The following is a 27,497-nucleotide window of genomic DNA, read 5'->3' on the forward strand; positions in this document are numbered from 1 at the left end:
AACAAAGGTTTTTAAATCCAGTTTTACTGCAACTCAACTTATATAATTCTTTCTGTGATTAGAATTCTATTAGTGATTCAAAATTTTAATAAACATCAATTATTTATTTATAACTATTTCTGAGCACTCCATTATAAGATACGATTTATTATGAAAATGTGTACACTACAATAACAATATAACTTGCAAATATCTTATATATCTAATAAATAACTTTCAAGTAGTTTAAATTCGTACTATTGGAATTATTCACAAATTGCTCAAATGCTAAAATTACCCATTTTTGAACTTGTGAACATTTGATAAAAACTGATTAATTATCAGCTTCAAATATTTATTTTAATGAAATTATCACTATATATTATTATTAATAAGCTATTAGAATTAGCTCATCAAAATCTTCTTACAACAAAATTCTTAAGATTCGGAATATTCATTACGTTATAGTGCACTTATATTGACTAATGAAATAGTAAAAAAGTTCAAGTATAAAATAATTAGAATAGAATGTAAAAAAACTAGTATTAACATAGCATATCACGAACATTTAAAAAAATACGCTTTTTGATAGTTTAATAAAAGATTACTGGGCAAATATTTGAAATTTATAGCAAAAACGGTGCAATAATTTGGTCGAGAATCGCAAGCACAAGAAAGAAAAATGAGGCACTTGCATAAATTAATTTTAAGTAGAAAATTTTCAAATATATATAATGAAAAATTATATGAAAAGGAGTAGTATCTCGCTTAACCCAAGGAGCTACCGAGACATATTGATATGGAAAATTCCGATTTTTCAAACCTTTGAATAATTTTTATTTTATTTTTTATAATTGAACCGCTGCTGCTCATAAGCTTATAATATTTTAAACTGTTCAAAATAAGCCAAATTTTCAAGGGCTATACCGCGCCTTTTGGTTCAAACCATATTATTCGAAAGTTTTGATCAAAATCTGGACCCATTTTCATTTCATTAGCTTTATCAAACAGTTTAAAGTATAAGTGTTTTCAAACCTCGTCAATAATATTCAGTTGATAATTCATTATTTTTAATGCAAGTGCCTTAAAACCAAGTATTTTTTTTCCTGCGTTCACGAATTTTTTTTCAATAATTTCTTTCAAAATGCAAGTAAAGTTTCAATGATCCCGAGAATTAGTTTCAAATATAAGCTGAATGGAGATATACCATATACTAAAATGTACTATATTATAATTGTAAACTTACAATATTTTTTTATTAATATAATAAGATAATGATCCAATCAACGGATGTAGTCTATTCTGAATGAATATATATCACCAAGCTTCGGTATAACGCACATCACAGTCTTGTATTCAGGAAGTTTATTTCTTACTCTTGTAATGTAGTGGCAGTCAATGAAGTACTATTCAGATTCAATGTTCTTAAGTGTTTTAATGCTGAATATAGAATTGAATTAAATGATAATAGTAAAATTTTAGTTTAATATATAATAATAATAATGAAATGATACTGCCCTGAGGCAGGTTCGTGAGATGGATAAAATCTTACTCGATGCAAGGAAGAATAGTGTTAAGGGGATGTCCATTAATCACTTGAGGTTTTTAAGAAAAGAGGGAATCTCACAAAAAAAATCACGCGGGGGGGGGGTGGACAGTGGAGTATAGTGAGATATCACGTGCAATTTATTTTTTACCAGATTATTTTTTTAAAACTCCAAACATTTAAAAAAAATCCAAAATTTTACCATTTTTTCTCCTAACTAAAAATACACGTGATGCTTGGTGCGGGACAAGGGGTATTTTTGAATATCACCACGTAACACCAAGGGGGAGGGGGATCCAAAAATCCTTGAAATATCGATCACGTGAGTAATGGACGCCCCCTAAAGGTTTTCAACTGCCATTTCACATCGAAGTGCCCGAAACAGGGGCACTATTTTCAATTGGAAACATATTTTTGATCGATATATTTTCAAGTAAAAATTGGCATGCAACATTTCTGTTGCATGATGCTAGGTTGTCCAGAGCGAGGTTCAACCATTACACCATGTTACCATAATATTATATATATATATATATATATATATATATATATATATATATTAGGGTGGCCCTTAATATGGACATTTTCGAACTTCCTTGCTCCAGGGGCTCAAATGCTTCCAAATTGATAAAAAAAAATCCTCTATAAGTTTTAGCTCTTAATATTGTCTTTTAGATAGCGCGCAATTCAATCAAAGTTTTGTATGAAAATAGCATGGGAATATTTTCAAAAATGTTTTGTAGATATAACTTAGCGAACAAATGAAAGAGTTTTATGAAAAATTCGACGCTCTACAAAACAAATGATATAAAATCTGTTTTGCAGAGAGAGTCGAATTTTCAATAAAAGATGACACAAATCATCACTTTTAATTCATTTGTCGCTAAGTTATACCTAAAAAAAACATTTTTAGAAGTTTCGAAATTTTTCCGTGCCCTTTCCATACGGAGCTTTGATTGAATTGAATTGCGCACTATCTAAAAATTAATGTTAAGAGCTAAAACTTTTAGAGATTTTTTTATAAATTTGGAAGCATTTAAGCTCCTGGGAGCAATAAAATTAAAAAATGTCCATAATAAGGACCACCCTGATATATATATATTTAGTGTTAAAGTAGATAATTTTGATGTTGAGACATTTTGATGTTGAGTAGGTTGTTCTAAGACCATACATCAAATAAAAAGCTAAGATTTATAAATTAATCCTTAATTTTTTATCAAACATTTCGATATAAAGTTTTATGTCATCATCAATGTATGTTAGACATGATGTATAATAAATTATGGTAGTACATTTACATACTAACTTGTCCTTAACGAAGGGATTTTTTTTTAAAGCTTTGCCTTTTATTCGATGTTTCGTCTAATATATTTAATGTATCTAGATATTCTCAAAATTTGTCCATATTATATATTTAATAAATGTACTTACAAGCCAAAGAAGCGATTCCAGCGTCAGTTACGCGAGTCTCGCAAAGATTGAGCTGTCTTAATTGCGGCAAATTTTCCGCGAGTATCTGCAAGCCGGCATCATCAAATTGCGTCGACCATAAATTCAATTGTCGTAAGGCAGGCAACTATTATAAATATTTAATACAACCGTTAATATGCATTCAGATAATAATAAAAAAATACTGATTATCAAGTAACGACCAACAGAACTCCGTACAAAGGCAATGGTCTTCTTAACTCAAAATTCATTAAATTATAATTATCGATTAAATTCATAAAATTCGTTAAGCAATTAAGGCTACTATTGGACGAATAGTGTCTTGAATATTATAATAATAAATGTAATAAAGGAAGATCTAGCTACCTTAATTATTTGTTCAGCGCAGGCTCCAGTAACTCTAGTGAACGCCAAACACAGACTTCGTAAATCTCCAAAATTTCCATCTGATAAAAGAGCTTCTAAATCTTTATCGGTAGCGCGCGGCGGCAATGCTAATCGGCGTGGTCCTCCAGTACGGCGCTAAAGTTTTAATAAAATTTAATTTGTCATATAATATTACCCATTGTAAATGTTTCAAGCTTAAGAGAAACTGTCTATCATAGTTTGCTTTACCATTTTTTCCAAAAGCGCCCTCCTTTCACAAGCATCAGTATAGACTTCTTTCCCTCGCTGAGTGCTCATCAAAGCGGCAACAACTCGATGCATAACGTCCTCCTCATTATCATTGCTCAATTTCTGATTTGTCTGAAACTCTTCTTTTCCATCTTCTTCAGGCCATCTGGCCCAAAAGGTCCCATTCAATCACCAAAGCTAAAACTAGACGCACGGATCCGGCCCATGGCTGACTAGCTAGTCGGAAGCAATCTTCTAAACGTTTAGGTATCAGATGCTGCAGCAAGAAACGCTTGCGCCTGCCGCAGCAGCCAAGCAACGTAGAAAGCTAACGGTAATAGAAAATATTAATAATTAAAAGATACCAACAGATATAAAAAGTATGAGGAAGTCTGACTAAATTTTATCATACCATTAGACACCAGACTTTTCCGCCGTCCGGACACATGTTATATTCTCCCGTCACTGGACAGTAGAGATCTAACCAGCCTTTCTTGGTGGGTCTGACAGGCATTAGCGTTCGATGAACTTCACATTGCCTGCTGGTTGCCAAACGACGCACCGTCGGAGCCATGGCTCGAAGGAAACCAGGCGAAGTCATCGCCTTGGCAGGGAATGGCAGTGGTTGCAACAGAGAGGCAAGGTAGGGCAACCAGGAACTATGGCTAGATCTGTAATGAAGAAGATAGGATAGTAGTTCATTAGATTCATAAAGAAGAACCGAAATGGAAAACGAAATTATATAAGTTTGCAGCTTTTTTATTTCAGAATAGAATGAGAGCAACCAGATGCTGAATGGAGTATGAAATATATAGTATTATTGATTGCACGTCAATTGCACACGTCAAGTTATAAAATGACATTTTATTTTAATAAAATATCTCATATTTAGAATAATATAAGAATTTGTTTTAAATCTTACATGAGTTCTAAAACTGTGGCAAATATTTGAATTTGTGCGTCGATAACTTCCATATTGCTTTCGAGAAGTGATATTTCTTCACAATCTGGTCCTGCAATAAAAATTTCGAATTATATTAGTAATACATGCAATTTCTGTAATCATAGCAATGACAATAAAATGCATTCAACTAAATTTGATTTTTTACACATACCATATTCGATTTCTAGACAGGTTCTGTAACTCCCCGTATCTTCCGTACTAACATCTTCTTCTTCATCTACATTACCTATTAAATGCTCCCTCGATTGATCCATCAATCTTTGCGTTCTCAGACCCTGCATTAAGACTTGCTTGGTTTCATTTAATACTTTTGTGGTATTATCAATAAGTGCTTTATTATTTAATACTATATGTTCTAAAATTGTGCTCGGTTTTGTATCTTTGGTCGGACTGTGAGAATTATCTTCGTCTACTTCTAAATCACTTTTAGGCAATGTTTTCGATTCATCTGCATCTTCCGCGTTCAATTGTGAAGAATTGCTTTCGTTCTCTTTACAAGAATCTTGATCTACGTCTACGATTTCTGCATCAGTCTTTTTTTGATCTTCTGCATCACTCTTGGAATTAAGATTATTTAATGCTTCGTTTTTAATGTTTTGCTGTTCTTCTAAATCAATCAGGTTGACATCGGATGTAGGTATTAGGATCAAAGGTTCTGCTTTGTTGATTTTATTCAAGTTGTCTACCGTATCACATGATTTTTCGCTCACAGAATCTCCAGAGAAATCGGTTGCTGGTGAGTTTTCAATTTTATGACCGTTGATTTTTACTGGTTCGTGGTCGAGTTCTTCTAAACGTGCCGTTATTCCTGCAAAACAGACGGAGGCCAGATTTGGCAAAACTCTTGGATGGGGACAAGCACTTCCTGGCCCGTGAACACTGAAAATAAAAGATATCACAAAATTCTAATTTTTGCTTTGAAGATAGTGAAAAAAATATTAATTTTAATATTTGTATGACTATTTTATGTTGATACGAAAAATCTTCTAAGGCAAAATATCGTGTTATAGTCCAGTCATTTAAGCTTAAATTAGGTAAGAATATCAGAATTCGAGATACTCAGCTGTAAGCCTGTAAATACTTGTATATTTATATCCTAAAGTTGTCTCAAAACCTACATGTGGTAGGGTGTCAATATCATATGTACTTTCGAGAAAACTTTAGGGTGTCAATATACAAGTATTTACGGACTTACAGCTGGGTATCTCGAATTCCGACGTGAACTTACTATAATGATTGGACTATTAGAACCAATAGCACGTGTGCGAATCTGTGAGTAAGAATAAGTAAAAATATGATGTCATATATACCTTTCAACAAAAGCAGCTAATCGTTCTCGACCTCCAACACCTCCTGTTAAATTAAAACAAATTAAATATGGTAGCAATGCATTCTTATTGGTATGTCTGAGAAAATAGCAAAGAAAACAAATGATGCTTTCTGATTATGCTTTTAGGCTAAATTCTATTATGGAATTAAAACTTATTAATTTTAGACGATAATTAAGATTATCTCCTCACCTCCTATGGCTGCAAGATAATCTCGAACTAAATCCCTCGCATGCGGTGACGTCGAATAATCAGCTCCATGTTTCAGTATCCTCCTCACCAATCGATCCACAGCGGAAAATGATAGCGAATCGTTGCTTGACTCTGTAATAAATACAAAATTTCAGGTGTTCATCCTGAATACCATCAAAATTTCACCAGAATCTCAAATAAATAAGCCTACGAAATTCTCTTGGTTTTTCATAATCATGTTCTATGCCTTGCACCAGCAAGCACCATGACGTTCAAAAAAGTGTAATAAATAATTTGCGTAAATTATATGTTATTATCAATAATTGTATCTAGTTTACATGTATTATACTCTATGATGAAATTTGCAATAGAAGAGAATATTTACCGCTATCAGAACTGATTTCATCGTATGGGTGCAGACAATACTTGGCGACATGTCGGCACAATGGCGCACTCGCCGGAGCGTCTTCTAATAAAGGTGCGGATGTCCGCAATAACGAAGCACGGCTGCATATGTGATCAGGCTGAAATAAAGGTAGCATTTATTAAAAACAGATATTGTTTCATTTCAACTTGTTTTTGTCATATAGTAATTTCAAAATTTTTTCATAAAGACTACCAAAATAACAAACTTGGTTACTTCGCTGGTTCTGATGATAACGTAATATAACATTAATGAATATTGAAATATTCTAACTCTATCAAATAAGTTATAGTAATGGGCCACAATTGAAAATTTTTGCATATCTTCACGTTTCACAAATCTCTGAACATTTTGGCATACCTCAGAAAAAATGGATGTGTGTGTGTATGTGTGGAGACAATTTTTCGTCGATGATTTCAGGCGTATGGATGAACCGATTTGAAAAATTCAAAAAGCAATCGATTTCTATTGATAGGGAGATGCGCTGATTAGTTTTTTGCAAAGGCAGGTCCAGTGGCTTCAGAGATATGGAGCAAAAAGTGCTAAAAATGTCACTTTTTAAGAGAACAGATCAACCGATTTGAATGATCCAAACATCATTCGATTCGTAATGATGGAGAGAAGTGGTGATAAATGTGTAAAAATGGCAGTTTTTGAGAGAACTAAGCATCCGATTTAAATGATTTAAAAAACTTTCTGCTTGTGTTGACGAAACGATTGCTTTTAGGGAAAGACATTTTTTTCAATTTATTTTTAAATTAAAAAAAATGCATCTTTCTATCTATTTGAAAATATTTAATATTCCTCGAATATTTCATTAAGGTACCGAATGTTCCAGCAATTTGTCTTAAGACACGATGTCATACATCACTAGTTTATATCTATAATCTAAGTTTAAGGATAATTGTACTGAAAATTGCGCAAAACTTCTAAAATTGAATTAGTTATCTTTATTGAAAACTGCTTAATCGATTTGGATGCTTCAAACCGATTTAAATTTATATTTTATATGACTATCACCCGCCCATTAGCTTTTGGTGAAGACTCTTCCAACCAATTCTGAGATACAAAAATAATTACTAATGAATATATGTTTTTTGAATCATTCAAATCGGTTGATCCGTGCTCCCGAAATTGGGGACAAAAAATTGTATCCGCACAAATACGCACGCTCACACTCACATAAAAGCACACATACATCAATATATATTAAAAGTATACCAAATTGTTCAGAAACTGAACGAATTGTTCTGAAAGATAAAGATATACAAAAATGAAACATTTTCCATTTTTTGCGATTACTGAAACTTATATCGAAAGTTAGATCTTTATAAATGTAGAAGCACATTCTCGTATTCGTGTATTCTTTACAATTTTATAAATATTTCTTTTACAATATTTCCTGGTATCTTATACATTCTGAAATATGGATCAATAAAATTCACATTTGTATCATCAGGTTGTAAAACTTTCATTTTCATTGATTGCGAAATTTGAAAAATAAGTTTTGTTATGTTATTTAATTTAAAGCTTATTTTAAATATTTATCAGTTCATGGCCGCAATTGTATGGCAAATGTGGAAATGAGTAAACTTGATAAATGCAAACTGATTTAAACAAAAATTAACAAGTTTTTTTGGTTCCATAAATTTCTTTTTAAACAAACAATTTAAATAATATTCATGAAATCGAATCTGTCATCCAGACAAAACGACAACAAAAATCCCCATTTTTTATCACAAACCTATTTTGATGATTTCTATTTAATATCTTCGACATTAACTGAAAATAGATAAATAGAAACGACCCAGTAAGTCAAAAAAATTTCCTCCCAACCAATTCTATAACATTGTAGACAAAAAAAAGAAGGTTGACCAAAATGATAAAATTATATTAGATGCACTCTAGTCATGTCCCGAAGACTATTTTCTCTCTTATCATATTTTAGAACTGTAATTTCAAGTAAAATGCTGATAACACTACTGCTTGATATCAAGCCGGCCAGGAAGAATGTCTATCCCGGGTTGCTAGACCAATTCTTTAAGATTCATTTCTTAAATTATGACTAATAATTACTAAATCTATATTATTACCTGGTCCAAAAGTTCCGAAACTATCGCAATCGGTTCATTCATAATGCAGTCATCTTGTAACGGTGTGGTAGCAGCGAAATCCACCAGACACTGATAAAATGAATCAATATTTACAGTTGTCGATAATAATGTCGATATATAATAGATAATGATTATGTCATATCGAATAATTTCATAAGTGTTTGTATTGAGTATGTAAATGAATTTATATTTCTACATTTAGAAATTCATATTTATTTTTACCTTTAATTCTTTTAGTATGATCTCAGGTGAACGGGATTGTGATAACACGCTTTTGTATTTGTGCAGGTTTTTCTGTAATAAGAAATCGAAAATAAATAGAATCTAATATAACTTATTATAACTCTCTTCAGTCTTTATGACAAAGAAAATAGTAATAAATAAATTGATAATTAATTGATATTTGATTGATAATTAATGATATTTACCTTCCAAACAATCGAGTGAAACCATTGATCGCGAACATAGCTACTCGCTGCCTGCAAACAAATAAAAATAATATATTATAAAAAGTATTCCAACTATATTTGTTATGTTTATTGAATTATTAAAGTAGTGTAGATTCCGATTTATTTGATAATCATTTTAATCAACAAACTATTCTGCGATTTTTACTCCTAAATCATGAAAAAACTGTTAATTAAATTTAATTCTAGGTATTGGTCAAAGTATTTGCATCTGTTAAAAAAACACTAAAATCATTGATGCCAAGATATATAATTTGTTTCTTGTGGAATTTTCAAATAATCAATTGATTATATAAATCATAAATAAATAACTTGTTCTATATTCTTTGACCATTCTATTTATTCTCATTAAATTTACTGAGGCATCCAGAGCCAACGCAATTTAAAACAATTGAGGCAGTCAGTATTGACTTTTATAAATATCTTATTGATCTCGATTAATATGGCACATTTTACTAATAAGAAGTTGGCATTTATATTAAATTCATAATTAGATATTTATAGATTGAAAATGTGTTCATCAATCAGTTTATAGAAAACGAGAATAGCCAATTCATACTTTTCATTAAGAAATGTGTTGATGAGATTTTATGAACAGTCTCAAGATAAATTTAACACCAGTATTAATTTTTTAATTTAACCAACTACTTTCTCACTTAAAAATTGCATAACTAAAATTGTAATAAGATTATTACAAATTAGCACAAATATTTTTTTTTTCAGAAATATCGTGGGCTCCTCAGGCGCTAATTTATATAATAAATGAGAAGATGTTTTTCTATTAAAATGCATATTAATCTATAGTGTATATATTTGTGATAAGAATAGTGATAATATGTATCATATTGAAAATTACCAATAAAAAATGTCATCCCTATTAGATAAATTCTAATAATGAAATCATCAAATATGGATGGATATAAAAATACGAAGTAAGGAGAAATTTCAGCCCAACAGCTCATAGGACGTAAAGTTTTAATTGCTGTTAAAATTGAATTGATAATTGAGAATAAGTTTTTTTTTAATTTGTCCTTTAAACAAGTAAATTATTTAAGAAATTTAAGGTATTTCGAGCAATGGTATAAAATTTGTAATTTTAGAGTATGACTAAATAAGACGTACTAACAATTCAGGGACGTTTTGATCAAATGCTCTTGTTTCTATATATTATGACCTGATATGTTCATCACAACAATAAATGCAAAAGCAGTTTAAAATAAAATTTTAACAATTTAGTGGTGATGCTTTTAGAAAACCCCGGGGCACAAAGTAGAAATCTGGGACAGTCCAACCCAACCTGGGCCTATGGCCACTTTAGGTTTAAACATTTATTTCCCAGTAATGTTTAAAAAAAATATCATAGGCATCTAAATAATAATAATCGCTTGAATCATTCGTTTCAGAAAAATCTAACTTGCTTTCAGAAAAAAGATGTTTCTATGTGACTATCCATAGATAAACAAATTTAAACTATTTATCCTTAACGTTGCCTTGAAATGAACATTTTATTTGTTTAAAGTGAAATTTACACAGTGAATGGTGATGTTCTAAGATATATATATATACATTATCTCACTTGTAATAATACTGATCCTTCGGGAACTACAATCCGCAAACAATATCGTCCTGTTGCATCCCATCTGTTGACTGTGTACACATCTTGCATCGATGCATAAGTCAGAGGTTTTTGCAATAACCCAGAACCCTGAAAAAAATTAAAATATGTATAATAATCAGAGAATATAACTAGAAAAAATATTCATTAAGTTGTTCAGAAAAAATTTACTTCTCCGACGTGATTACTTAAGACAAAATCCCACTTATACCTAGTTCATTTTATTTTTTAAATAGCGTAGTACCAGTGTATGTATTTTTTTTTCTTTTTTTTATTGACATAGTATTTTTAAATCTATGTCAGACAGGGTTTAATTTAAAAAAATAACAGTAAAACAGTACAAGAAGCTGTATCCATTATTACTATAAAAACAAATGGCCCTAAGAAAATAATAGACTTTTTTACTCAGTTATAATAGCCATTGTTAAAATGCGCGTTATTTGTCCCTGTAAAAGCCATAAAAATTAACGGCTTTAATATAGCATGTAGTTATTAATAAAACTGCGTATAAAAGTAACAAAACATGCAAATTAACACCTATAACATGACTTAACTACACTTGGAAACATCTTTATAAATTTTTATTGCCTACAAGATATGACTAAATGGGCAAAACAATAACAACTTAAATATTTAGGTCATGTTCAAGCAGTCAATACCGACGAGAGTTCAAATGTCAATACATAAGCAAAAATGATTCCATAAATGTGTTGAAATGTAATTAATAATGCTAATTAAAAAAATTAGCAATTAATTGCAAAGTACTGTACAAATCATATTTCAACATTACGTTATTAATTTCTTATTAATGGGAATCTCATATTGCAGCTTTGTATTTAGAAACAGAACATTTCTGTCCAGTCAATTCCTTTGTGTCATTGTTGAACTTGTATGAATCCTCCTTTCCCAAATTTCAAAAATAAAATGATTTTTGGGAATCAAATTTTATTAATTTGAAACTTGAATAAACTTTTGCAAAATATAGATTATTAAAAAATTAAAGAAATATAAGTAATAACAAGGATTTGAATAATGATAATATTATTTTATCAATAATTAAATAATGAATAAATTTTAAATAAATTCTAATGAATTGTTGTTAAAAAAAATTACTAAAAACTGTAATTTTCGCTATAAATTGAAGTTATGTATAATTATTTTAGCACATGTTCGAAATTGATTTAGAATATCATGTGGTCTACGTCAATACTATTCAGCTTATCAATGAAATCTATACACGTTAACATTGAATGAATCGATTTAGTAAAATTCATATATAGATTTCGAAAACTATTAATATATCTAGATATTCTAATATTAATTGATGCTCATTTAAATGCAATAAAGTCAACCTTATACCTTAAACCACACACAAGTATCAATTTTACTCAAAGTATTGATATTGTACAAAGTTTAAATTTGTAATATATTTATTAGGGCGGGTCAATTTAAAGGTGACTAAGACACATGATTTTCGAATTCAAGAGATCAAAATAAGATACTTTGCTGAAAAAACTATACCTCTAAAATAAGGGTTAATTTTTGAAAAACCCTCTCAGGGAGGGGTCTCATGAGTTAAACTAGGGACATGGGTAGATCAGCCTTCCAAAGTTAGTGGGGATTTGTTATACATTTGGAGGCAATTGGGGCACTCTTAATGGGTAAAAAGAAAATTTTTGAAATTTCAACCCTTATTTTTCGGTCAACGCATCAGGATTCATTTTAGAAATGTGGTTTCTTCAGCAAAGTATCTTATTTTGATTTCTGGTATCCAAAAATTATGCACCTAAGCGACTTTTTTGACCCATACTAATCGACCCGCTCTAATATTTATATAATTTGACTTCAGATTATTTTCATCTCAAAGACATTTTAAAAATGGTAATAATATTTCTCAAAATTTACCAAATTTAAATAAATATAAACATATTATATAAATTTAAACAATTAAGGCTGTATTGTTGTTTTTGCAAAGAGGACTTAGTAAATTCTTGATACTGATTGATTGGCATGAGTTGGAACAAAATATCACAAAAAACGATAATATATTATGATTATTGAAGTATATATTAAAAATATTACAAATTAGGGTGTCATAACAAAAGCAAATACATGTATTTTTATAGTCATTATTTTTTGATTTATTGAAAGTTCGAGAGCCTTGAAATTAGAAGTTTCTAGTTGAAATCATGGGTCACGTACAACATCGTATTAAGAAGTACTGTTATCCATTTGAACTTGTTAATACACCAGTTTTTTTATAATTTTTTTCTAACAGAAATCATAACTGAAGAGTCCTAATCAGTACTACAGATGACAACCCAAACAGATGTCCTGTTGTATAATTGAATGTTTCTCCATATATTTTCTTTCTATTTATTTGCACAGTTTCTCTAATAGTTCAAATATTTATTGATGCAACAATACCTGATCAGGGCTATTTTTTACATATTGCTATCTATATTTCCAAGTGAAAACCGTTGTCACTTCTACTTGAAAACAGGCTGCCCGACGCAGGATCGAACCCGATACCTCTGATCTAGGTCTAGTCGTCTTAGCCACTTACCTAAGAGCAAGCCTAATATACAAGTTAAGATGGGTATAGAAAATATCCTTTCTGGTTTTGTTAAAAGAAATGACAAAACTACTGTTTGAAGAATGTATGCAAGTAATTACTTGCTAAAATAACATTGGGTTGCCTTCCAATAGCATCTGCAAAATCTAACAAAATTACTAAATGTCTTCATGACAATAGACAGATTGTGATTCATATAGAAATAAAAAAGTCTTCTAAATATAAATTTATCTCCTTGCGTAAGTTAATCACCTTACCCCGTACTAAAATCAAAGTCGTATTCGTTTTCAATAAATTTTAAATCCGTTCGTTTAATACGAAAACGTAATTAGAAACCCACGGCTAGATCTGTTCTATTCGGTCGTAACATTAATTCGAATTGAACAAAAAAAACACGAATACCTGTTGTCGGCCGCCGAATGCATCATTGATAGTGCTGCTGAAATGTGCGTCACTAATCGCAATTAAAGAGAATAAAAACAATTCGGTACTTTCGGAATCTATCCGGCGTTAACCTATTAACCTAAATTGGTCCAAAGACTTGGAACAGTGGCACAGTGGAAACTTACCATAGGAAAGATGATCGAGATGGGTTTTATACGTGTGATCTTCGGATGAGTATTATTTTTTTGTGATATCTGTATCTGTATCCGAAAATCGAAAATTGGAAGATGTGGATCATTTCAAATATTTAGGAAGCATCCTGACCAGAGAGGGATACTGCACGAGAGATATCAGATTTAGGACAAGGCAGCGTTCACAAAGTAGAGAACTAAATAAAGTGCAATTAAATAAACTAAATTAAGAGACTAATGAATGTCTGGAGCATAGCTCCGTACCGATCAGAGACATGGGCTCTAATAAAGATCGATAAGAACTATCTGGAGAGTTTTGAAAGAAAACTTCATAAATTGAATAGTGGAGTGACACCACAATTGTTTTTGTGGCAGCAAAACTAACACATGACTAAAATTATATTAATTTTGTTGTTTTTTTCATTCAAGCTTGTGGTGCATGCCATCGTTTTCCTCATTCACCAGGAAAACAATTAAAACTAGTTGTGTATGGCATCGTGCCTTAAGGCAAATTGCTGGAACTTCCCGTGCCGTAACAAAATGTTCAAGAAATATTAAATATTTTTATATAGATTAATATAAATACTGTAAAATTGTCTAATATTTATAAAAGTTATATAAACTGAATTACAAAGTTAATATTATTTATTTAAAATATATTGGTGAGTTTTAGAACATTAGCCAGAATTAAGAATTTTTTTAAGAAAAAAAGAAATAGGAAAAAAAATTGAAATAATTTTTTCTTCCAAAAGCAATTATTTTGTCAAAACAAGCAGAAAGTTTTTGAATCATTCAAATTGGATGCTTAGTTTTCTCTTAAAAACTGCCATTTTTTGCACATTTAGCTCGGTATCTCCGAAACGGCTAGACCTGCACTTGCCATAATCTAATCGAAAAATTATATCCATACATACATACACACACATCCATTTTTTCTGAGGTATGCCAAAATGTTCAGGAACCTTCAAAACGTGAAAAAATGAAAAATCTTTAATTTCGATTTTTGGGCGATTATAAATATAAATTTAAATATAAATTTTATGAGTACATTTTTGACAGAGATAACACTGTATATAACCTTGATCTGGTTGTTCGCCAAAAATGATCATCAACATAGTTGGAATAACTATAGTTATTTTACCTATCTTTTGCAAAATTGCTTTTGTTACTTTTTTTATTGGCTAATATTTATTGTTTACACCTGTGCCAGGGTAAAGGTTCAGTTGTTCCTTTTTACCCCATCCACATGTAAGATTTTATAGAAATTATATAAAAGAATCTATTTTAAAAATAATAAATCTTATAGAACGACACAATAGTACATCTTTAGAGCAATTCTCGTTAACTAAACAACAGTGCTCACAATCAAAAAAGCTTACAAGGAGAGAAGACACCTTTGTTATGGATTTACAAACATTGCCCATTTCTTAAGTCGCGAGAATCAAGATAATGGGTGGCTGTAGACCTTTTTCCCTCTACTTTCAAATATTGTTGTTGAAAAATTCTGATCTTTACTTGTTTTTAGGATATCGGTAGTGGACCTTTTTACCCTCGAACTTTTATTTTAAGCCCCGATGTACCCTATATAATTTCCAGTAGGAGATCTTATGAGTTCAGATTTTATTATGAATGATATAAATTTATGACAGAGCACATAATAATCAATATAATTAAATATTGTTTTTAATATTTTTATCATAAACTACTTAACAATGACATGTAATATTTATACATGTCACCTACAATAATGTAAATATATAGAATATTATTGTACTATGATAATTAAATAAAATATGTATTAAAGTAGGTAATTATCATTATTAAAATTAATTGTTAAGCATTTATGCACATAATTATTAAGCTATTAATCACTCATTCAATACAATCACTCATTATGCAGCAAGATTATAGTATTTTTTTAAAGTGAACTGCTTCAACAATACGATTTGTTTACTAATAACAGAAGTAGCTATTTATTGATAAAATGCATGGAATTTGTAGAATTTGTATACAAATTTATTATTATTCATGTTATTTGAAAATATTTTATTAGTATATTCAACGCTTGTGTTTCCTTCGATCCTATAGATTTAGTTTCGGTTTACCTATTACAGGTGCACTAAATTCTTAATTAATAAATAATTAGGCTATGATTTACAAAAACTAATAAATAAAATGAAATATTGTCAGTTTTTATGTTGAATATTTTTTTTATTAGTGTTATATAGTATTAAATTTTCTAACCAGTCTTGGTGCGTATAATATAATATTCCATTACCAATAAAATTTATTATTTACTAATAATAACGTCTGGCAGACAGTATTTTATTGAAGTTTTTATTGCATGACTTTTGAACTCGATCATTATCACTTAATTGATTATTATACAAGACATTAAAATTAATATGTATGAATTACTAAAATAATATTAATTAAATTTAGAATTTCACGTTTTTAGGATATAAAAATGCATGAAAGCGTTCTCACAGAATTTGTGAACTGACGTCAAAGTTTTATTGAAATTAAGTATGCATCAGCAGAAGTGAATTGGAGGAAAAGAATTAATATATATATATATATATATATATATATATATAACAAATGTATTCTGAGTGGATAAATAGATATTAATTTGGAAATATGAACAAACAACACTTTTTTGCACTAATTTATTAAATAATAATTTTCACAAACGTTTCGAGACTAGGTTTGTCTCATCGTCAGTGTGTTATAATTTAAAATATGGAAACCTAAATTAGCATCATGTGTTATCCGTTACAAGTCGTTCAATATACTATCTTCTGCCCAACGATCGTCGGTGTCCGAATTCTTTATTCAATTTCAAGTGGTTAGTCACGCAATATCAGATAGGAAAGGAAGGATTAGGGTCCAGTTGAAAAATAAATGTCGTTAGGAGATAAATATTCTATGAATTGCGACGTTTTGTTTATAAAATTTGTTTTAAATTATTATAATTGAAAATATATGTACATATATATACATACTCATATATACATATACGTATATATGAGTATGTATACATATGTACATATATTTTTAATTATATATTTTTTTCTTTTTATTTTTTTATATTATAGGTTCTTCTAGTAAATTTTCCAATGAGTACTGTATTCCAATTTGCATATCTATATTCTTATCGATTTTTCATACATTGTTAACAATTTCTGCTGATTGCTTCCATTAACAGATAGCAGAATGAATGGATTTAAAACAAAACGAGTAAATTTTTTAAATTAAATTTTTTGTTTATCAAATGCATGCCTGTAAAATAAAGCAAGATGAAAGAATGTTGAATTATTATGCGACAATGAATCGTCCGCTCTTGACGTCACACCCATATATTAGTATTATATACAATTTACTGAGTCTTCACTCGGTCTGCAAATCTCTAATAAAACACTTTGTGTGCAATCATCGACCGTGAAATGTTTCATTCGGGTAAATCAGATATAGTAGATCTGACGCGAAGGAATAAAGGCTTTGCAAATTTATTTTCTTGTTCAGCATTAATCTTCAGAACCATGCCAAATACTTGCTAATAACAAGTTCAGAAGAACTTTTTTGGTAACGAAATTTCTCAAAATGCCCCAAAGTATGACCAAATTGGATAAACATGAACGATGAAATACGAACACACTCGAACAATTTCAAAAGTCGCTTCCAGGATCATCGAAACCCACTTGCCACAAAATTATGGCACAACACTACCATGGCAAGATTGAAAAATAAATTCATGTTGCATTAACATATGTCCAATTCCCAAATTTGACAATGATCAGAAGTTTTACTTTGTAGTCCATTTCAAGACCAGTGTAAAATAACTAAACAATTTTTTTTGTTTTACTAACAAGTATACCTTTTAGAATTTTGCATGTAATTAGAGTGCCAGAACTAACTTGATGAAAAGTGACATATCCCGGTCTATGTAACCATGTGTAATAAAAAGTAAGTAATTTAATATATCAAGCGTAATAAAAGCTCCATTAGATATGTAACTCTGTGGGATATTTTGAAAACTTTTATATGTCCCCTGTGAGAACATAACGAAACAAAACAGTACATACATACAGTAACATGATGAATGTGCAAAAATATGCAATACATTTCTAGATCAAACATTTATATGTAGAAGAAATAGGTATTTTTAGATTCGACAGACTGAAGTCAAAAACGGAAATTTACATTATTGTTCTTGTTTTATGATCTGTTTATATTCTAAGTCTATCACAGCCAATTTCTCAAACTAATAGAAACATCGTTCTAAAATTTTGACTTACAGAAAACAATCCGAGTCTCAAAAGCTTTATTAACATTTTAAACTTCCCGTAGTAATGGCAAAAAAAATCGAAAATTAAAATTTTTATATATCTTTACGTTTCAAAGGTTTTTGAACAATTTGGCATACCTTAGAAAAAATTGATGTATGTGTGCGCATGTATGTGCGGATACAAATTTTCGTCGACGATTTCGCAAACACGGATCAACCGATCTGAATCATTCAAAAAACATTTGATTCCTGTTAGATAAGGAGGAGACTTGCTGATTAGTTTTTGACAAAGGCAGGTGTTGCCGTTTCGGAGATACGGGGCAAAAATTCAAAATTTCTCAAAATCTAATTTTTTGAAAGTTTTTTTTAATAATTTAGTTTTCGGTACGCGAAATTTCAGCAATTTGCCATGCACTAGTCTGAATTAAAAATAAATTATAATAATTGCCATTTTAACAATTAAATTCTTCAGAGATTGCCACTGCATTAAAAAAATATTCTAATTATTATAGATGATTTATGTACAGGTCGGCGTAAAATAATTGAAACATTAGTATTGATAATTAATTATAATAATTAAAATTTATAAGTCATGTAATCATATATGACTTGATACAATATAATTCAAATTATTTATGCAGACTAAATAGATAAAGTATATTTTTTCATTCACTAGCAAATTCATCGTTAAGAAATCGAGTAAGAGAGACTGAGTACGGTTGTGCTACTTTTTTATGATCAGCAATAATTTTGTTGATTTACCAGTTCGCTGGGAAAAAAGTAAATTGTTTACGTGAAAATACTAAAAAACTGCTCCTAAAAACGATAGATTATAATCATAAAATCATATCATATGAAAAAAGGCGAGTGTCACAACCGTCCTGGGGGTTCGAACTAGAAAATAATAAACAAAGTGATCTATCTCTATACAAGTAGTTACTTCTGACTCTTCTATGCGATCTATAGATCATGTTAATGTAGGGCGTTGACTCAATGCAATAATGGAAACTTGTTCCAAGAAACATACTTCATATTTCCCTTTCGTACCCTATCTTAAAATCAGTATAGCTTAGCTTTTTTGAGGACTATCACCATACCCTGGCACAACCGTACCCACTTTCCCGTACAGTTGTTAATAATTTTGAACTTTAAACTTTTTACTTATAATTTAAAAGATTTAAAAATAATATTTACTTTACACTTTTATATCTGATAGTATATTCCAAATTTGTTTTTAACTAAGGATGTAAATTATCTATTTATTGAATATTTATGCATAAAATCAACATGCAAACGGATTTAATTTTCAGACAGGTGCGTTAATGAAATAAATAAATTTATTTTAAAACAGGAAACTACGTATATGCAATATATATATATATATATATTATATATGATTTAGTAGTTAATTTTGATGTTGAAATATATGAGTGAGTTCTTGAGGGCGATACATCAAACAAAGAAAAGCCAAAGATTTATAAAATAATCTTTATTTCCAAACGTTTCGACATTCAATTTAATGTCATCATCAGTGGATCTAAAAACAGTATGAAAATTAGCATATCTAGGTAATTATAATATATGTGGATTGGTAAAAGTAACTATAAATAAGAGAAAAAATTAACAAATAGCAACACTTAACAACAAATCAAATATAAAAGATAGGAAAGGTAGTAGGACTAGAATTAAATAAATAATTAAAAAGTATAGGCAAAAAATTTAAGTACACTCATATAAACTTACGCATATATACATATATGTACGTACACATATACACACATATAATAATATATATACATAATGTATATATATATATATGTATATATAATGTATATGTGTGTATATGTGTACGTACATATATGTATATATGCGTAAGTTTATATGAGTGTACTTAAATATTTTTGCCTATACTTTTTAATTATTTATTTAATTCTAGTCTCTACTACCTTCCTATCTTTATATTTGATTTGTTGTTAAGTGTTGCTATTTGTTAATTTTTCTCTTATTGTATAGTTACTTTACCAATCCACATATATTATAATTACCTAGATATGCTAATTTTCATACTGTTTTTAGATCCACTGATGATGACATTAAATTGAATGTCGAAACGTTTGGAAATAAAGATTATTTTATAAATCTTTGGCTTTTCTTTGTTTGATGTATCGCCCTCAAGAACTCACTCATATATATATATATATATATATATATATATACATAGCAAAAAATGAAAAATATTAATTGCAAAATAACGTCAAAACAAGTGCAAAGCAAATAAACTTTGAATAATAAAAGCTGTTACTCAGGATGCAGCCATCGACTTGAATCAATAAATAAAATACATTTAACAGAAATTAAAATAAATTTGTATGATATTTGTTGAATATTTTTGTTTGGCAGTTAAATAGTTGATAAATGAAATAAAATACATTTAACAAAAACTAAAATAAATTTGATTTAATTAATTAAATTTTTAAGTAAATAAAATTATTACTTAAATATTTTTGTTTGGAAGTTGAATAGTTTTGTTGTTCTTTTATGGAGAAAACTTTTATTTCAAATATTTCTTTGAGAAGTTTACTTTAAAACCTTAGATACTACTGCAGATTTATTTGTAAAAATTCTTTTAAACAATATACATTGCAATTGAAATAGCAAAAATAATTTAACATAAATTTTTATTATATTTTTTGAAAAATTTAATAATATTTTTGGGTAGGCCATAATAAAGGATGACGTGAGTTAGACAAAATTGTGTTAAGGATCAACTTAAAGGATGAATAAAATGTCCTACATTCAAATAGTAGGTACAACATTACTAGAGTGATAATTAGGTGATTACCTTCCATTAAAATAAAGTATATTGAAGTCTTATTTTACCACTAATTACGTACATTTAGATTCCATCATCATTATCATTAAAAGCATTTAAAGATAATAAATAATTAACCTAATTAAATTGACGTAAATAATAAATAATTCATTAGATTTCATAGTCATAGTTAGTCATCTGTAGCTAAAATACTGTTTTACATAATGAACAGATAAAACCACAAAATTATAAAGATATAATCGAACGAATGTTGTGTTTTATATTCCAAATAAAGAGCGTCGGATTGAGACATCAATTCTGGTAAATTATAAGTCGCGCTTATAAAAAAATTTTGAGAATTTCTAGCAAAAACTATAATTTTTTTTATACGACTCTGTATCTTCAACGGTATTTTTAGCGTCTCTAACAATTAATTCGACATTCGTAATACCAATGGTCGATTTGCATACACGAAGATATATTATCTGACGAATGACGCAGATCACTCTCCTAGATGTGAAGTTTTAAAATAGATTAAAGCGGAACATTTATGCATAAAACAATTGATACGATGTGTACTTATATTGTCACCTGCCTTAATGATGTCATGTACCGAAATGACTCACAACGAACGACATATGGATCAATAGTCGAATGAAAAAGTTAGGACTAAATTTGGACATTGAGAGTAGAAGTCACATGATGAACTTGGCGATGAATTGTATTGCCATATCGATTGGTAAATTTTTTTTTAAATATAGTCAGAAGCAATATCATAAATTGCCTTCTCAGACCACATGAAAAATGTTACCCTTAAATCCTTCTTAAATAGTACAAATAAAATTTCTACAAATGGACTATGTAGTCCTTCGTTAGACCATAGCAATTGAATCGTTGAGCATACGATTTTGGTTTTACTTCATATTACTATAATAACTACCCCGTGGCTATGTGCTTAAAGCTTTGGCATTTGAAAAGAAGGTTCGATAACCACCCTGAAGAGCCTGATATCTAGCAGTGGTGATTTGATATAGTTTTCCACTTGAAATTATAAGTCCAAGTTAAGATAGCTTTTTCTTGGAAATGCTGCATCGGCATTAAAAATCATCACAATTAAAAAAATTTAAATAAATAGACTTTTTGGCTTTTAAAAAAGCTACTTAGTAGTGTCATCATAACAGCTTTTAGGGCACTTAAGTTCTCATTGCTATTTGAAAAAAAAAAAACATCAAAATTGAAAAACTTAAAAATGCCTACACTAAACTTTGATATTTTTGACATCAGTCGTATTTGTTTTAACTTGAGTCGTATTTAATTATTATTACCAATATGGATAAATAGTCCACTCACCTCTTCGGCTTCTATATCAGCATCGTTCAACCTCAGCCTGAGTGTTTCCCATCGCCTTAAAAATCTAGAAGACAAAACCTTAGAAACTACAGTTCTAGCATGGTTGAGGCAGCAGACCTGCACATCTGCCTCACGCAGCAGGGCATAACGAGGTCCAGGAGATGGTGGAGGCTGACTAGGATTCGATGGAGGCCAGGGGCCTGGAGAACCCTGAAAAAAAAGAAAAGATTATAATAACATTTTATTATTTATTGTGTTGGCTTCATTCAGGCATCCATTAAATTTTTCGAAAAACTAGGATTCTAAAAAAAAAATATAGAAGTTTCAAGTATTTATTTGACTCATCTTCATTGCAAATCTATACAAGCAATTTAGAAAGTCAAAATAAGATTTAAAAATATTTATTCAATTTGATTAATTGGTGTTGGATCTCAATGAGATTTGTACCTCATGATCCGTATTTGATTTATTATTCAGCACAATTATCCAGCATCTCTTCAAATGAGAAATAATAGTGAAGAAATACTCGAGCGATAGAAAGTATAAATGTTAGATAGAATCCGAATGGTAATAACGCCGCCATCAGATAGCCAAAAGTAATTGACCTACTTTTATAATTACAATAAAAGTTTTAATTGAACAAACACTTTGAAATGATCAGAACTCCGAAAGAAATAGTATAATTAAATGTAACTTTCGAGTCGAATATTAAAAAAATACAAAAACTTATTGCATGGATGGGATGAAAAATTTAATGTGGGTTGACTATTTTATTGTAGTTGTTGTTTAGACATCACACAAGACCATTATTCTAGAAATCTTTTTACATCAAAATAATAAATTTTTATCTTATATATAAACTTCTTCTGTAATGATGTATAAATTGATACTCCTCCTAACAGTTATTCGGATTTTAATAATTTTTTAAGAAAATTATTAAAAAGAACATATAAATTTTAGTGTTTGTTATGAAAAATGACATTTAAGAAGCATAACCTTTGCAAATGCAAAAACCTTTGAAAATAATTTTTGAAAAAAATGTAAACTAGTTGGTATTGGTATTTTGCCTTGGGGCAAGTTACATGAATGATATGTGTAAATAATCGACTTAATAAAAAATAAATTAATTTATGAGTGATTGATTAAAAGTATTCCGAGTGGATTTATTACACATAAATGAAAACGAACGAATGCGTTAACTCTGAGTATTTTCTAAAAGCAAATTTTCAAAAATCAATGATTTTTATAATTGAACCAGTTTCCGTAGGACTTTAATGGTTTAGTATGTTCACTAATTCCAAGTCCTCTATCGTTATACCAAGTAAATCGTTTAACAAATGTCAAATAAACTACTTATTTTCTCAAACTTTGATGAATTTTTAAAATTAAACTACTTGTCGTGAGGCCAAAATATTTCAGTAAGTTCTATAAGACCATGATATATATCGCCAAAACAGTTCCATATAAATCGGCTTAAATTTTTTTTTTTTCAAGTCAATTAGAAGAAAACGGCTCGGTAAATTTTTCTTTAAAACTAATCAGTATCATTCCTAACTAATATCTTTCGAACAGTTTTTGATTTTTTTAAATCAATTCGGTAGTAGAAAATTTTTGGTAGAAAAAACTTATTGTTAGAAGAATTTGTGAAAAAGATGTAGAAAAAAAAAGAAAAATAATCATAGACAATAGTGAAAACTTTTGTCTATTTGTATACGAAATCGAGCCTTAAATTGTAAACCCAAAAGCGAATGAATGGGTGATCAACTCGTGCCATTTTTTAATTGGCCCTCCTAAATTTAAAAATTGCCCTTCTTTCCTACGTTGGGAATTACTTGTCTAAAGAGTCAATTCATTCTATGACGCCATCCGGAAAATAGCATTAAGTCGATATGAAAAAAACTAAAACACGATAAGTTAATCCAATAAAAATGCTTTTATTTGGTTATTTATTGTCGACGCCATATGGCTGACAAATTTCATTTGTGGCATTCGCATTTTCCCGAGAGAGATAATGCCGTAATATCATGTTTATGAGCTCATACGAAAATGGATGAGCTCTGTTCGGTGTTCGGTGGTATCTGTTATCGAAACGCGATCTCCTACAGAAAACTATTTTATTTATATTATATTTTCGATCATATCATACATCGACATTATATTCTCAAGAATAAAGTATACTTTGGTGCGTATTCGTATTTTATCATCCCTAAAGATAATGATTAATGAAATTGAGAGTATGGTAGGAAAGGGAAAATTGAAAGTTGCATGCATGTATATTTCAAACTCACATTAAAAAAAATTGTTCCAATACTGTAAAAAGTAAGTAGAGTTGAACAACTGATGACACTAACTTTTTATGTGTAAAATTGAGCTTTTTCATAAGCTTAAAAATCGATATTCAGTGAAAAACGTTCACTGACAGAAATTAGGATGAAAAATGATGTATTTACAATAATAATTCTTGTCGGATATCTTTCTAATTCGTATTTCATCCTCTGCTAATTATACAAAAAATAAATATATATTAGATGACCCGACAGACGTTGTTTTGTACCCACGTCTACAATTCAATTTTTTTAATATCCTATCCTATACTTTTTAATATTCTATTTGATGTCCTTCCATTTATGGTCTTAGCATAAGCTATATACGTATTAGAAACTGCTGTTTTTTGATCAATATAAGAAATTCAGAAAAAATAAATTTAGTATTTACGGTAAAAGGACAATATCATTTTTCTTATTTCCAACCAATATAATTGCTTCAATAATTTATATAATATATAATAGTCTATAATTCATATTTTATCAACCATACATATCATATACGTATAGTTAAATAAATCAATTGTAGGCAAATTACTGGCAGTGCACACGAACTGTTCTCAAATACTTTAATTTTAACACGTTATGCCTTATAAGTTATCTACTATGACAATAAATACTACTAGTAAAAACTAATCAGTACGTCTCTTACCAGTAGGAATCGAATGTTTTTTGAATTATTCAAATCGGTTGATCCGTGTTCGCAAAATCGTCGACGAAAATTTATACACACACACACACACCCGCAAACATCCATCTTTTCTAAGGTATACCAAAATGTTCAGAAACCTCTGAAACGTTAAGATATATAAAAATTTTCATTTTCGTTTTTTTGCGATTACTATAACTTACACTACGGGATGTTAAAAATTAATATGAATTTTTACAAAACCTTGAGATATTATAAATATCCTTAAAAAAGTTTGAATTTTATTAACTTGAAAAAAAAAATTAGTATGTCATTAATAGATCTCGCGAAAACACTATCAACTTTGGCATTAGTTAAAAAATATAATATATATTAATTAAATGGTTTAACTTAAATTTAATTGCAAAATCAAACAATATATATATATATATATATATATATATATAATAAACCATTCGAATTTAGTACTATAATTATATAGAGATACTTTCTAAATCTGCACATAGCATGTTTCAAGTTACCTTAGTCATTCAAAGACATGATTTGTCGTAAGCGAATTTATTTCATAAAGATTATTTGCTTTAGGAGCTTTTATTTTTCTTTTAACTCCAAATGATATAAATATTGTTTGCTAAAAGTTCTAACGTTAGAAAAATGAAAAATCATTGCACTTTATTAAATGATTAATATTTTATTTATCTTTGTGAAGAAAACTGTGCTAATATTAGACTAGCTACTTTTATTGTATACTTCGTGTTAATAATGATATATCAAAAATTACATTTTTGGAGTAAATTTTGTTTGTTGTATAATTGAATCAGCACAAATTTTTGAAATTTATCCGAAATTAGATTGGGGTTGCATGTAAACGAAATTTAAAATTTATCCGAAATAAAATTGGGGTTGCAATATAATTTTGTTTAATTATATATTTCTAGGTACTGATTTCATCTTGCCCAATCGCATCAAATATTTTATTTTACCATTTGCCATCTTTTTAATTATAAATCTTAGAAAGCATGTGTCCTTTACAATAAATCTAAATGTCATGTGATATGAAGGCAATGTAATTCCATTTCCAGGTCGTTCCAATAAGAATGAGAAAAATCCGAAGATAAGCTGATTGCGCACTTGCAAGTAATCCGTTGAACTTGAAGGATTTGCAACTCTTGGCAGGTTTATAAGTGTAGTCCGTGGACGACACTAATCCCATAAGCATTGCAATGCAATCTAAACTAGACCCAAAGGTCAAACCAGGAGAAAATATTACACTATTTACTATAGAGATCAATGCACCTACTCGAGAAGTAGATTATAAGTAGAGAAACGAGTAATGGTTGTAATAAAACCAACTGTATTATATTGTTCATAAAAGAATGAAAGATTTCGAATAAAATTTAAAAATAAAGCTATAAAAAATCTAGAGAAATAAAGTGGACAGACAAGATAACAAATGTAGAAATCCTGAGAAGATTCAGCGAAAGAGGACTCTACTGAGAAGAAAAAGAAACTGGATCGGACTCTTACTGCAAAAAGAGTCGTCGTGATTGTAAAATAGAATGACTGAAAGAAATGGGAAGAAGAAGAATGCAGACGATTGACGACTACGCGAAAAGAGAAAATACAGGGAACTGAAAGCCGAAGCACAGGATCAAGAAGCAAAAGAAGTTCGGAAGAAAAATTACATGAAAAAAAGGCGGGGGGAATAGTGGTAATGGGAATGATAGACGAAGGGTAAGGGAATCATTTATTTGTGGTGGTTCACGCCATGGACCTGCCTTCGGGCAGACTACCATTTATTATTATTACTAGAATCTATTAAAGAGCTGTTGCTATGTACTGTAATAATTGTAATATAAACCAGAATAAAATAAACTATTTAGTATGACATCGGGATACAATCTATGCAATTCGTAGAGATATTTAGTCATCCACTAATCATGTAAGGCTTGAAAGGAGATGGGGGTTTGATAAAAAATCACAAAATATTACAAGAGAAGGGGGGGGGGTCTAGTATGTGGTATTTATTTTTTACCTAAATATGAAAAAATAATCTAAAATTTTTCAAAATATTTCCAAAAATTACGTACTGAAAATACACGTGCTATTGGAAGAGGAAGGAGGGTTAATTTTAAATAGGTCCACGTATTACCAAGGGGTAGGAGGGAAATTCAAAGATCCTAAAAAGGTAATCACGTGATTAATGAACAAAATTTTGGACCAAAAAACGA

General features: G+C 29.4%; 2 protein-coding genes across 2 annotated transcripts in view; both read right to left on the reverse strand.

Moving 5' to 3' along the window:
• Window positions 1-1,351: 1,351 nt before the first annotated feature.
• Window positions 1,352-3,697, reverse strand: LOC113386296 (C-Maf-inducing protein-like). Its single transcript, XM_026624084.1, has 4 exons — window positions 3,590-3,697; window positions 3,341-3,496; window positions 2,957-3,101; window positions 1,352-1,419 (listed from the first exon to the last, which is right to left on the reverse strand). Exons 1-4 carry the CDS (start codon window positions 3,680-3,682, stop codon window positions 1,352-1,354), a joined length of 462 nt encoding a protein of 153 aa, XP_026479869.1. The 5' UTR covers window positions 3,683-3,697.
• A 49-nt stretch (window positions 3,698-3,746) lies between these two features.
• The window catches only part of LOC113386297 (C-Maf-inducing protein-like), a 28,658-nt gene continuing 4,907 nt past the window's right edge, over window positions 3,747-27,497 (reverse strand). The window contains exons 2-13 of the mRNA XM_026624086.1: window positions 22,294-22,503; window positions 10,655-10,783; window positions 9,040-9,090; window positions 8,834-8,905; window positions 8,591-8,680; window positions 6,459-6,597; window positions 6,074-6,205; window positions 5,864-5,906; window positions 4,705-5,432; window positions 4,512-4,602; window positions 4,002-4,260; window positions 3,747-3,917 (exon numbers count right to left, since the gene is read on the reverse strand). Coding sequence (XP_026479871.1) covers window positions 3,747-3,917; window positions 4,002-4,260; window positions 4,512-4,602; window positions 4,705-5,432; window positions 5,864-5,906; window positions 6,074-6,205; window positions 6,459-6,597; window positions 8,591-8,680; window positions 8,834-8,905; window positions 9,040-9,090; window positions 10,655-10,783; window positions 22,294-22,503 — 2,115 coding nt within the window. The remainder of the gene's footprint in view (window positions 3,918-4,001; window positions 4,261-4,511; window positions 4,603-4,704; window positions 5,433-5,863; window positions 5,907-6,073; window positions 6,206-6,458; window positions 6,598-8,590; window positions 8,681-8,833; window positions 8,906-9,039; window positions 9,091-10,654; window positions 10,784-22,293; window positions 22,504-27,497) is intronic.

The sequence above is a fragment of the Ctenocephalides felis genome, unplaced genomic scaffold (genome assembly GCF_003426905.1).
Source record: "Ctenocephalides felis isolate EL2017-DRISC unplaced genomic scaffold, ASM342690v1 CF-g0.4_SCAFFOLD_03571, whole genome shotgun sequence".
In the NCBI taxonomy this organism is placed as follows: domain Eukaryota; kingdom Metazoa; phylum Arthropoda; class Insecta; order Siphonaptera; family Pulicidae; genus Ctenocephalides; species Ctenocephalides felis.